A 14,036-nucleotide genomic window follows, 5' to 3' on the forward strand; every position below is an offset into this window, starting at 1 on the left:
ACCCTTTTATTTTTTGACGTAAATGATTACTATAGCATAATAAACATGCGCAGAGTCGAATAATGCGTTAGGCGCATGTCAATTGTGCTATAGTAACCAGTTTTATCGAAAAATAAAAAGGTCGAAAATTTGCCATTTTTAAAAAAAATCCCTGTACTATAGTACAGGGAAATGTTCGAAAAATAGCCAATTTTGGACCCCTTTATTTTTTGACATAAATGATTACTATAGCATAATAAACATGCGCAGAGTCGAATAATGAGTTCTGCGCATGTCAATTGTGCTATAGTAACCAGTTTTATCGAAAAATAAAAAGGTCGAAAATTTGCCATTTTTTGAAAAAATCCCTATACTATAGTAAGGGAAATTTTCGAAAAATAGCCAATTTCTGACCCTTTTATTTTTTGACGTAAATGATTACTATAGCATAATAAACATGCGCAGAGTCGAATAATGCGTTATGCGCATGTCAATTGTGCTATAGTAACCACTTTTGACATGAATGGTTACTATAGCATAATAAACATGCGCAGAGTCGAATAATGCGTTCTGCGCATGTCAATTGTGCTATAGTAACCAGTTTTATCGAAAAATAAAAAGGTCGAAAATTTGCCATTTTTTGAAAAAATCCCTGTACTATAGTAAGGGAAATTTTCGAAAAATGGCTAATTTCCGCCCTTTTATTTGTTGACATAAATGGTTACTATAGCATAATAAACATGCGCAGAGTCGAATAATGGGTTCTGCGCATGTCAATTGTGCTATAGTAACCAGTTTTATCGAAAAATAAAAAGGTCGAAAATTTGCCATTTTTTGAAAAAAATCTCTGTACTATAGTACAGGGAAATTTTCGAAAAATGGCCAATATTCGACCCTTTTATTTTTTAACATAAATGGTTACTATAGCATAATAAACATGCGCAGAGAAGAATAATGCGTTCTGCGCATGTCAATTGTGCTATAGTAACCACTTTTGACATAAATGATTACTATAGCATAATAAACATGCGCAGAGTCGAATAATGGGTTCTGCGCATGTCAATTGTGCTATAGTAACCAGTTTTATCGAAAAATAAAAAGGTCGAAAATTTGCCATTTTTTGAAAAAATCCCTATACTATAGTAAGGGAAATTTTCGAAAAATAGCCAATTTTTGACCCTTTTATTTTTTGACGTAAATGATTACTATAGCATAATAAACATGCGCAGAGTCGAATAATGCGTTATGCGCATGTCAATTGTGCTATAGTAACCAGTTTTATCGAAAAATAAAAGGGTCGAAAATTTGCCATTTTTTTAAAAAATCCCTGTACTATAGTAAGGGAAATTTTCGAAAAATAGCCAATTTTTTACCCTTTTATTTTTTGACGTAAATGATTACTATAGCATAATAAACATGCGCAGAGTCGAATAATGCGTTATGCGCATGTCAATTGTGCTATAGTAACCAGTTTTATCGAAAAATAAAAAGGTCGAAAATTTGCCATTTTTAAAAAAAATCCCTGTACTATAGTACAGGGAAATGTTCGAAAAATAGCCAATTTTGGACCCTTTTATTTTTTGACATAAATGGTTACTATAGCATAATAAACATGTGCAGAGTCGAATAATGGGTTCTGCGCATGTCAATTGTGCTATAGTAACCAGTTTTATCGAAAAATAAAAAGGTCGAAAATTTGCCATTTTTTGAAAAAATCCCTATACTATAGTAAGGGAAATTTTCGAAAAATAGCCAATTTCTGACCCTTTTATTTTTTGACGTAAATGATTACTATAGCATAATAAACATGCGCAGAGTCGAATAATGCGTTATGCGCATGTCAATTGTGCTATAGTAACCACTTTTGACATGAATGGTTACTATAGCATAATAAACATGCGCAGAGTCGAATAATGCGTTCTGCGCATGTCAATTGTGCTATAGTAACCAGTTTTATCGAAAAATAAAAAGGTCGAAAATTTGCCATTTTTTGAAAAAAATCTCTGTACTATAGTAAGGGAAATTTTCGAAAAATGGCTAATTTCCGCCCTTTTATTTGTTGACATAAATGGTTACTATAGCATAATAAACATGCGCAGAGTCGAATAATGGGTTCTGCGCATGTCAATTGTGCTATAGTAACCAGTTTTATCGAAAAATAAAAAGGTCGAAAATTTGCCATTTTTTGAAAAAAATCTCTGTACTATAGTACAGGGAAATTTTCGAAAAATGGCCAATATTCGACCCTTTTATTTTTTAACATAAATGGTTACTATAGCATAATAAACATGCGCAGAGAAGAATAATGCGTTCTGCGCATGTCAATTGTGCTATAGTAACCACTTTTGACATGAATGGTTACTATAGCATAATAAATATGTGCAGAGTCGAATAATGCGTTCTGCGCATGTCAATTGTGTTATAGTAACTAGTTTTATCAAAAAATAAAAAGGTCGAAAATTTGCCATTTTTTGAAAAAATCCCTATACTATAGTAAGGGAAATTTTCGAAAAATAGCCAATTTTCGACCCTTTTATTTTTTGACGTAAATGATTACCATAGCATAATAAACATGCGCAGAGTCGAATAATGCGTTCTGCGCATGTCAATTGTGCTATAGTAACCAGTTTTATCGAAAAATAAAAAGGTCGAAAATTTGCCATTTTAAAAAAAAATCCCTGTACTATAGTAAGGGAAATTTTCGAAAAATGGCTAATTTCCGCCCTTTTATTTGTTGACATAAATGGTTACTATAGCATAATAAACATGCGCAGAGTCGAATAATGGGTTCTGCGCATGTCAATTGTGCTATAGTAACCAGTTTTATCGAAAAATAAAAAGGTCGAAAATTTGCCAATTTTTGAAAAAATCCCTGTACTATAGTAAGGGAAATTTTCGAAAAATGGCTAATTTTCGACCCTTTTATTTTTTGACATAAATGGTTACTATAGCATAATAAAAATGCGCAGAGTCGAATAATGGGTTCTGCGCATGTCAATTGTGCTATAGTAACCAATTTTATCGAAAAATAAAAAGGTCGAAAATTTGCCATTTTTTGAAAAAATCCCTATACTATAGTAAGGGAAATTTTCGAAAAATAGCCAATTTTTGACCCTTCTATTTTTTGACGTAAATGATTACTATAGCATAATAAACATGCGCAGAGTCGAATAATGCGTTCTGCGCATGTCAATTGTGCTATAGTAACCAGTTTTATCGAAAAATAAAAAGGTCGAAAATTTGCCATTTTTAAAAAAAATCCCTGTACTATAGTAAGGGAAATTTTCAAAAAATTGCAAATTTTCGACCCTTTTATTTTCGATAAAACTGTTTACTATAGCACAATTGTCATGCGCAGAACGCATTATTCGACTCTGCGTATGTTTAGTATGCTATAGTAATCATTTATGTCAAAAAATAAATTTTCGAAAAATAGCCAATTTTCGACCCTTTTATTTTTTGACGTAAATGATTACCATAGCATAATAAACATGCGCAGAGTCGAATAATAAAGGGAAATTTTGTTATAAAATTGTGCTATTATAGTAACCACTTTTGACATGAATGGTTACTATAGCATAATAAACATGTGCCGAGTCGAATAATGCGTTCTGCGCATGTCAATTGTGCTATAGTAACCGGTTTTATCAAAAAATAAAAAGGTCGAAAACTGCCATTTTTTGAAAAAATCTCTGTACTATAGCCATATAGGGATTTTTTCAAAAAATTGCAAATTTTCGACCCTTTTATTTTCGATAAAACTGTTTACTATAGCACAATTGTCATGCGCATAACGCATTATTCGACTCTGCGCATGTTTATTATGCTATAGTAATCATTTATGTCAAAAAATAAAAGGGTCGAAAACTGGCTATTTTTCGAAAATTTCCGTTACTATAGTACAGGGATTTTTTTTTTAAATGGCAAATTTTCGACCTTTTTATTTTTCGATAAAACTGGTTACTATAGCACAATTGACATGCGCAGAACGCATTATGCGACTCTGCGCATGTTTATTATGTCAAAATTATTATTATAAATGTCAAAATTTCAACCTTTTTATTTTTTTACATAAATGGTTACTATAGGTCTAGAAGATGATGATAACACAATATATGCGCATTTATAGGAATATTATCGCATAATAATAGTATTCTAAAAGTGCATATTTTGAGAAAATCCCTTTTCGAAAAATGGCCAAATTTCGACCATTTTTATTTTTTCACATAAATGGTTACAAAAAAAAAATCCCTTTTTTTTTAAATGGCCAAAATATCCACTTTTTAAAATTCAATAATTATGCGATAATATTGCCATATATTGTGTTATCATCATCTTATAGTATAAGTATAAGATATATATATATATTTACTACTGTATAGTATAGGGATTTTTTTCGTAAAATGGCCAAAATATCCACTTTTTAAAATTCAATAATTATGCCATAATATTGCCATATATTGTGTTATCATCTTATAGAGTCATAGTAACTAATTATATCAACTAGTTACTTGTATCAATAAAAGAGTCGAAATTTTGGCAATTTTTCTCAAATTTCCATGTATAGTACAGGGATTTTTTTTCAAAAAATGGCCAAAATAACCACTTTTTAAAATTCAATAATTATGCTATAATATTGCCATATATGCGCATATATTGTGTTATCATCTTATAGAGTCATAGTAACTAGTTATATAAAAAATAAAAGGGTCGAAATTTGGCCATTTTCCTCAAATTTTTGTTTGCACCATGGGAAAACTGATACCACAAAATGGCATTTTAATAGTAATGGTCATGAGTTGGGATCCACTAACTGAATCAATTAGACTTGCCCTAAGTCTGTATTTATTGTCTGAAAACATGAGCTCGTATTTATTTTTTTAAATACTACATGAGACTGAATGTGTAAGCAAGATATCAACAACCAACATAATCTTATTAAATGAAATCACCACCACAACTACATGAATGCACAAGATCATGTACGTAAATAATACTTTATCACGACTGTAGTAATTGGGACACATTTAAGAAGAAATGGTATAAATAATTTTCTTTGAATTGACCAATGTAACCCATACATCGTGAACTTAATTCCTACATCCTAAAAAAACTGAAAGGAGACAGGTTGAGTTGAGAACATCGCAATTTTAACTAAATATCATGTACGTGGGCTTGTCACTGGCCAATTTATTTTATGCTCGCAACTACACCCTTCCAGTTGAGTCAAGTAACTATCAGTTCTCGGACCTCCCTTTATAATTAGTATTGAAGAATTAAAAGTAAAATGTATTTATAAACATCAGTGAAAAATTTTTTTCCCATTATACAGGTTTGTAGTCCAGCTTCGTCTCCAGTTTCTTGTTGTCGGATAACTTCCTTACGGCTTTCATAAAATCTTCATCCACAACATACTCCCTATCAGCCCGGATGGCAAACATACCTTAAAATTAAAGAATATCTTAACCATTATTCATCTATTTATACAAAAAGAAATGATAGAACATCATTAAGATATGAAATAGTAAATTTGTTATGTAACACCTAAATAAATTCCTGTCATTTGATTGCACGATTGTGGGTCACATGGCGTGCAATAATACGCACTATTAAACGATGGTTTAATAGTACATTTTTTCGTGTACAAAAAAAAATCTGTTCACGTTTGGAAAATATTTTTTTTATACTATTGCTTTTGAAATACAACAGCGCCACCTATTTGTACATTCGCTGAAAAGATTTTTCGCGATGGAGCCAAGTACATCATTCCCATTTAATTTAGTTGATTTCTTATCATGTACCGTGCATTATTTCAAAGTTGTTGTAAACAACTGTAATTGTTGTGCAACGCTGTATGCCTGGATAACCTCAGAAGCAAGCTTATCAGTACAGTGCGCAGTCTAGAACTTCTCTACTTCCACAGCCAATCAGAGTGCTGAATCGTACATAGCGTGTTTTACGACACTCGATTAATGGATGTAGCAGATTAATTGATTACAATTTTACTTTAGAAATGTAGGCATGTGTGTGTAATATTTTGTATTCATTGAATGGGGAGAATATTTTCATTCGTTCTATTCAACTCCTCCAGTTGACTAACCTGCTTCAGTACACACATTTCTCAAATCTGCTCCGTTGAATCCATCTGATAACTTAACAATAGCTTCATAATCTTAAAAAAAAAATAAAATCAAACTTCAAAGACCAAAAAAAGTACATAGAAAAACCTTTTCCCTCAGATAAAGCAGTATAAAAATAATAGTAGCATTAGCAGCATAAAGCTCTATCTACACTATCAAAAATGTGATGTGCCCATATACGGACATGATGATGTCATATCACTACCATATTTGGGCATATCACTACCATATTTGAGCACATCACACATTTTGTCAAACTAGTTAGTGTAGACTGTGGTCCCAGCACCAAGTTCAGCAAATGGGACAATCCCCTAATCTTTTCAGATAGTCTACAAAGTTCCTTTTTTGTGTACACATGCAATGTATAACTCATGACCAACAGCTTTACATACCATCCAAAGGATGAGGCAATGAAAGTAAATAATCTTGACTAAGGATAAACCTATATATATACATGGCAGATGGTCTCCAACACATGCCTTTTAGTTTGAGATCCTTTATGCAATGCTACTAATACATATACTACTCTAGTTCTATAATTCAAAAATTTAATACAAATCTACAATGTATCTATCTACACTACAAAAATATTTTTAAATAATTACTTACCAATATCTCCATGTTTTGTTATAGGTGCTGAATGAATTTTGAGAATGTCCAGTCTGGCTTGCTCATTTGGTAGAGGAATTTCTAAAGAAATCAACATTTATTTCTAAAAAACTTGAAGTAAATGTGAATATAAAAATGTCTGTCATTTTCTTCCCTGCAGAAATGGAACCAATGCTAGCTAATTACTCTACTGTTATGTATGTATTTAAGCTTTTCAACGAACGCAATTATACCAATATGTAACCATTTAGCTTGGTGCAACGCACATAGAGGTTATGCTGACCAACGCTATGCTGTTGTATTAGTCACCCCCATTGCATGACATATTATATGCCCATTGCCAGCAGAAAATTTAATACACTAAATCTGAACAGCCAATCAGAACTAGGCATGAACTAGGTGTGTATAAGTTGACTTTATAATATAATAGCACTAAGCCAAAATTTGTTCCTCTATCTCCTCCTAAACCGCAAGTCCGATTCAAGGGCCGTTCGAGTTGTGGCACCTTTTAATTCCCCTTTATTTTATATTAATAATAAAACTTACCGATCTTTCTGTCTAAGCGACCAGGTCTTAGAAGAGCAGGGTCTAAGGTATCTGGTCTGTTTGTCGCCATAATCATCTTGACTTTCCCAAGTGTGTCAAATCCATCCATTTGATTCAACAACTAAAACAGACAAATTCACAAAAGTTAAAGCATTATAAAAATATGCATTGGCCCAAGTCTGGTGTAATTTATACTGAATACTCAGCATATTATTTGGGCAGCTTAGAACTCTGTCTAAACTATCAAACTAGTTTGAAAAAAAAAAGTGTGATTTGTCCAAATATGGTAGTGATGTGCCCAACTATAGTAGTGATATGGTATCATCATGTCCAAATATGGGCACATCATATTTTCTTGTCACATAAAGTTTGGTAGTGCAGACAGAGCTTAATGGAAGAGACTGGACTTTGGACTCAAACCCAGGGTTTACACAATTACTTAATACTTCCAACTTTATTTTCTTGTATTACATTGTAAATTGTTTTATTTGGCATGTCACCTTTCAACTTTATTTATTATTATTGTTTCTGTTTAGAGGCCCCATGGAACGTCTTGGAAGACCTTTGCCTCTTTTTTTTATCTCTAATTGATGGCATTGGTGCAATAGTCACTCTCTACAACCAATAGAAAACCATTATTACGTACCTCCATCAATGTTCGTTGGATTTCTCTGTCAGCGGATGTTCCTTCCGAGAACCTTCTACCACCAATAGCGTCAATCTCATCCATGAATATGATGCATGGTTCGTGATCCCTGGCATAGGCAAACATCTCACGAATAAGACGAGCACTCTCACCTATGTACTTATCTACAATTGCACTAGACACAACCTGTAACCAAGCAAATAGAACATTCATTACAAAGGTACTCATTGAGATACAGGCACTACCTATATTTTTTTCATTTTTATTTTGGTGTTCTTTCGATGGGAATATGGTATGTCCACATAATACTGATTCATACCAGAGTTTAATTTACTTAATTTTCCCAATAAGTATTATTTTATTGATATTGTCATTTTTTAACTGCATAAAGCTCTGTCTACAAACTTTATTTGACAAGTGATGTGTCCATATTTGGACATGATGATGTCAATATCATTACCATATTTGGGCACATCACACATTTTTTGTAAAACTAGTTTGATAGTGTAGAAAGAGCTTTAGTCCTGTGTAGGAAGCAGTACTACATTTTATTAGCCAACTATGGAGTTGAAGCTTGGTGGTTGAGATGCTAAACTACCCCTGAGTCCAGATGTCAGGATTTCATACTCTCAAAGAGAGAGATATTTAGAGAGCCTAAATATGGTAGTGATATGGCTGAATATGGTAGTGATATGGCATCATCACGTCCATATTTAAACACATTACATTCTTTTGATAGTGTAGACAGAGCTTTATACTTTGTTTATGTAGAGCATCTTGTGTATATGTATTGTAAATTGATTGTCACCACATGAATATTGGAACACTACAATGTGAACGTACGCTATTGATATTCCTTGGCAATGTACTAAATAAAATTAAAAAGTCTCTAACTTACTTTAAGGAAATTAGCATCAAGTTGACTGGCAACTGCTCTCGCTAGCAGCGTCTTTCCGGTGCCTGGAGGACCAAAGAGTAGACAGCCCTTTGGAGGAGTTATGCCTACTCTCTGGAACAGCTCAGGATTCAACAGAGGCAGCTCAATCACCTATTCATAAATACACATAAAAATGATCTATTGAAACATTTTTATTATGGCAAGTACAATTGATGGATCATGTAAAATTCAATATAAACTGAATTTTTTTAAAAAGATTTGACTTTTAATTTTATCCATTAAATTGTTGTTTTTTGTTGTTGATTATAGATAACTTTGGGATAGACTATTATCTTTTATTGGCTTTCTATATTATAGTTTCCGTTTGTTCCTTTTTTTTGTATGCGAGATGAGCATCAAAATTTCCACTTGTGGACGAATACAGTTAACAAACATTAAAGTGACAAATATAAAAATAATGAACAACTAGTTTATACCTCTCTTAATTCACGGATTTGCTCTGACAGACCTCCAATTTCAGAGTATTTCACATCGCCTGGATCTTCATGTGACATGTTATATACTAGAGGATCAACCTCTCTTGGTAAATATCTAAAATAAATAAAACAATCACAGATTCTGTTACAATAAAGGTATTCTTAAGCTCTGTCACTGTCTACACTATCTTTATGCGACAACAAAATGTAATGTGCCCATATATGGACACAATGATGTCTTATCACTACCATATTTGTGCACATCACACTTTTTTTGTCAAACCTAGTTTGTTAGTGTAGACAGAGTTTTATATTGTGCTGCATTTAAAGCTTTGATACAGAACGTATGGGTGACAAAATTATGTCAAAAATTGATGTCACCATCTACAATTTTGCCTGAAGATACCAACTCCAGCCATTGATTAATTTGTAAAATAAAAGTCATAATTATTATAGGTGTCAACATTGAGATCTGAATTCAACTGGTGAAAATAACCATTGTCCAGTCATTAAAAACACAGCAATTGTTTTAAATGGAATGCCATGAATCTGATTAAGGCAATTGGAGTATAAAAAGTGAAGTAAAGATCTGTTTACACTATAAAAATGGGTTTGACAAAAACAGTGTGATGTGCCCAAATATGGTAGTGATATGACATCATCATGTCCATATATATGGGCACATCACATTTGATAGTGCAGACAGAGCCACTGGGTTGTCAAATGACTCTGTGAAAAAGTGGTCAGGTTAAAACCTTACCAACCATACTGGTGGCTACGGCCCTGATAAATTACCTCATAATAGTAAGTGTGGTCATGTCCAATGCTACTCTTGTACCAGCCTTTAGCTTCAATTTATCTATACCACGGCGACAGCCCACATAGTAACGTGGACCATTTGTTGCCTTCACAATAACTGAAATATGAGAAGACATAATATCTGCTTACTCTCTCTCTTTTTCAAAATTACAAGAAAACCCAACAGCAATTTTTTCTTTTATCAACATCATTAGTTTTTAATCATCACAAAACAAATACTTACATTTTTCTTCTGTAAGTTGTTTTAGGACTTCACCAACAATCTATTAGTATTATAAAGAAAAATAAGGAAGAAATGATTTAATAATTCAAATATTTAATATAAAATTTCCCTAGACTAGTCGATACTATCTTGTTCTTCTACATCCATGCATTGAATTGAGTCTATGCCCAGTTGAATTTATTTGTGTGAACTAAAAACATTACAGTAGTTAATTATGTATGCATTTATCTACAGTATCTCCTTCTTATTTTAACTAATTATTGGAACCAGTATATTAAAGTAATGTTTATAGTATTTTTGATGTTCTTATATGTTGCTTTTAAAATATTGTAATTTGTATCCCAGTGGTATTTCATGTCTGTTTTTATATATTGATTGTTTTGTACAGTATCTCAAGTATGCTTAAATATTTTTATATAGTAATAATTTTATTAATATATTAATACTGTATATATTTCAGAATTTTAAATGTTTGAAAATGTCCATTTTAAATTGGCAAATAAAATTGAATCTCAATGCGAAGACAAAATCACATAACCATTTAGTTTACCTGTCCAACACTTTGCAATGCTTTTAAGTCATTTTCTGATTTTTCATACTTTTTCGTCAACTCCTTGAGAGAATCTCGCACTGAAAAATAAATTATCAGGGTTTTACTTAATTTTTAATAAATGTTAATTTTCAAATCAACCGAAACAACAATTTTTTATTTTAGTGTTATTTTTTAATTGAAAAAGTATTATAATAAGTATATTAATTAGGGATAGGACTAGGCCTAGCCTATTTATATTATTGATTAAAAATGTAATATTAACACCGTTTCAGCAGGACGAATAGAAAAGTGGTGAATCCAATCAATGGTCCCAAACGTCCATTGACATTTGATCATATTGAGTTCTCCATTCTCTCTGCCTGTCTGTGTCTTTCATTCAATGATGCTATAGGCTTGTCAATGATGAATCAGCAGAAGCTAAGATTTTCGGAAGGCTCAAATTCGACTATTATTACGTAAATTAAACAATGTAATCATCAAACATGGTTCACAAATGTTTAAAAAACACGTTAAACTTACTTTCCTTTAGCCGAGCATCAATTTCTTTATGTTCTAACAGCTTTTTACGATACTCTTGAATCGCTTTTTCTCGTGGATCGGCCATGTTGAAAAAAGGTAGTGAAAAGAGTGACAGCGACCTCTGTCGTCAGAATTTAACATGCCGTTGATGGCGCACTTGTAAACAAATTCTATGGATACCGTTCAAACAATTTTTGTTATTGTACAAAACATGTATTTTTCTTGCTTTCAATTATGGTTATTATGCATTTAGTGACGGTAGTTTGAAAGAATAGTTTATTATTTGTTAATGGTTATTCTTAAGGTAGACCAATATGACAGGAAACATGTCAATCCGAGCCAAAATTATCAGCATGGGCAGCACTGAATCTGGGAAGAGCTGCATCATCAAACGCTACTGTGAAAAAAGATTTGTAAATAAATATCTTGCAACTATTGGAATAGACTATGGAGTTACAAAAATCAGAGTAAAAGATCGTGATGTAAAGATTAATATATTTGATATGGCTGGTCATCCGATATTTTATGAAGTACGGAATGAATTTTATAAAGATACACAGGGAGCACTTTTAGTTTACGACATAACGGACAGAAAAAGTTTTGAAGCTTTAGAATTTTGGTTAACAGAAATGAAACAAGAAATAGGTGATCCATTATATATGGATAAAATTGTGTTTGCTGTTTGTGCTAATAAGATTGATAAAAAATCTAAACGTGTTGTAGACGAGCTTGAGGGTCAACTTTGGGCAGACAGTAAAGGATTCCTCTATTTCGAGACGTCTGCTTGTTCTGGAGAAGGCATTAATGAGATGTTTAACAAACTGTTCGACGGAGTTGTTGTCGCGTTTGAGAATGGCGGAAGAGTGAAACGAATAGAAACGACACTTGGCTACACGAAGGAGCAAGTTGAAGCTGTCAAGTGTCTCAAGAATGGGCATAACGATTTTGAACGTCTCGGTATAAAAGCGGGGTCCTCGAAAGATGAAATCAACAAGGCTTATCGCAAACTGGCCGTGTTACTACACCCAGATAAAACAGTAGCGCCGCAAAGTGAAGAAGCATTCAAGATATTAGTCAGTGCCCGAACAAACTTATTGAGTGGGAAATAAAAATGGATGAAATATCATTACTGTTTATTTACTCTGATCCACAAAATTTTAAAAGCAATGCACATGGATTTTTAAATAGCATTTGTTTCCAAAACTTTTCATGCAAATTAATTAATAAGGCACCTTTTTTTTAATAAAATAATATATTGAACATATTAGTACTATTTTGTATTTTAAAAATATACCTTCCTTTTCTCTTTGGCATAATTTTACAATCAAAAGATTTCTTTCTAATAACATTGTACTGTATAATCAAAATTACTGTTGCAAAATAAATATTTGCTAGGGGTTTTCAATATATTACTGATTGAGAAATGATTTAATCCAGGCCTACTGTATAGTACGCACACTGCTCGTAATACTAATATTGTATTTACTGTATGCTGTAATTCATACTTACCATTTTACAGTCGCGCATGAGTGATCTACAACATGAATATGATTTGCATAATATATGATGTGTTGTAATAAATTATCACATCAAAAATGGTACCAGTAAAATTAAAGTAGTTCTCTTTTAATAATTTTAATTCTCAAAATATTCAGTGAACTTAAAAGCTCTGTCTACACTATCAAACTAGTTTGACAAAAAAAGTGTGATGTGCCCAATATGGTAGTATTATGACATCGTGTCTGTCCATATATGGGCACATCACATTTTTTGTTAAATAAAGTTTGATATTGTAGGTAGAGCTTTAATTTTGTTAGTCAATATCTGTTTTCAATATATATGTACAGTAGTATGTTTGTTGGTGCTAATTTTAGTAAACTCACAGCATGTCTTAGTAAGATCTGCTATTGTTGTAACATGCTGTGCAAATGCATCCAGTGTGTATCATCATCATTGTTATTGCTATGTACAGTAGTATCATTGCCTGACAAATCAATCAAATACATTATAAGAAAATTGTATTCCATCTTTTGCGTCTTCTGTATTACATCCATTGTTTGTTACAAACATTACAGAAATACTGGTCACCCTTGTCGTCGTAATATTTTATCATAATTTCTCGTACTACACCAATGCGGGTACAACCAATTAAAAAGTTGGCCAGTGGCTGTATTCACCAATCACACTGAAGTGAGATATTTCTCTTAAATATTAAGCATTTCCCTTAAATTGTATTCACTCAAATAGGAGATTCTCTTAATTTCTTGTTTCCCTTAGCCTAAGTGTGAATATGGCCAAAGGGATAGCCGAAAGGACCCCACCCATGCCCCCAATCCCAATATTAACCGAATCTCCATCTAGAGCCCAGAATACCTTGCTTGCGTTAGTATGGTTTATATACTGACCAGATGGAATCTCTTGGTTAAAACAGTATTTGTTCTGTTAAGGCCAATTTATGAGCGGTAACAGTAAGGGAAAAAATAGAATCTATATTATTTCTTTTCTATTTTATTTTTGTAAAGAATTTCAAATTCTGTTGCATTTTGAGTATTTATACCGAATAAATTATGTCCATTACACAAAACATGGAGTGGACGGGCGGTTGAGCGGAAACCTGCTCAGGATAGA

At 32.4% G+C, this 14,036-nt stretch overlaps 2 protein-coding genes across 2 annotated transcripts; one reads left to right on the forward strand and one right to left on the reverse strand.

Moving 5' to 3' along the window:
- Positions 1 to 4,896: 4,896 nt before the first annotated feature.
- LOC144852651 (26S proteasome regulatory subunit 10B) lies at positions 4,897 to 11,502 on the reverse strand. The gene is made up of 11 exons (XM_078710575.1): positions 11,409 to 11,502; positions 10,887 to 10,966; positions 10,337 to 10,376; positions 10,090 to 10,210; positions 9,295 to 9,409; positions 8,819 to 8,968; positions 7,921 to 8,106; positions 7,275 to 7,395; positions 6,729 to 6,809; positions 6,080 to 6,151; positions 4,897 to 5,422 (listed from the first exon to the last, which is right to left on the reverse strand). Exons 1-11 carry the CDS (start codon positions 11,491 to 11,493, stop codon positions 5,304 to 5,306), a joined length of 1,170 nt encoding a protein of 389 aa, XP_078566701.1. The 5' UTR covers positions 11,494 to 11,502; the 3' UTR covers positions 4,897 to 5,303.
- An 81-nt stretch (positions 11,503 to 11,583) lies between these two features.
- LOC144851772 (dnaJ homolog subfamily C member 27-like) lies at positions 11,584 to 13,499 on the forward strand. The gene has a single exon (XM_078709378.1). It carries the CDS (start codon positions 11,723 to 11,725, stop codon positions 12,515 to 12,517), a length of 795 nt encoding a protein of 264 aa, XP_078565504.1. The 5' UTR covers positions 11,584 to 11,722; the 3' UTR covers positions 12,518 to 13,499.
- The last annotated feature ends 537 nt before the right edge of the window (positions 13,500 to 14,036 follow it).

Source organism: Antedon bifida, chromosome 9 (assembly GCF_963402885.1).
Source record: "Antedon bifida chromosome 9, ecAntBifi1.1, whole genome shotgun sequence".
Taxonomy (NCBI): Eukaryota; Metazoa; Echinodermata; class Crinoidea; order Comatulida; family Antedonidae; genus Antedon; species Antedon bifida.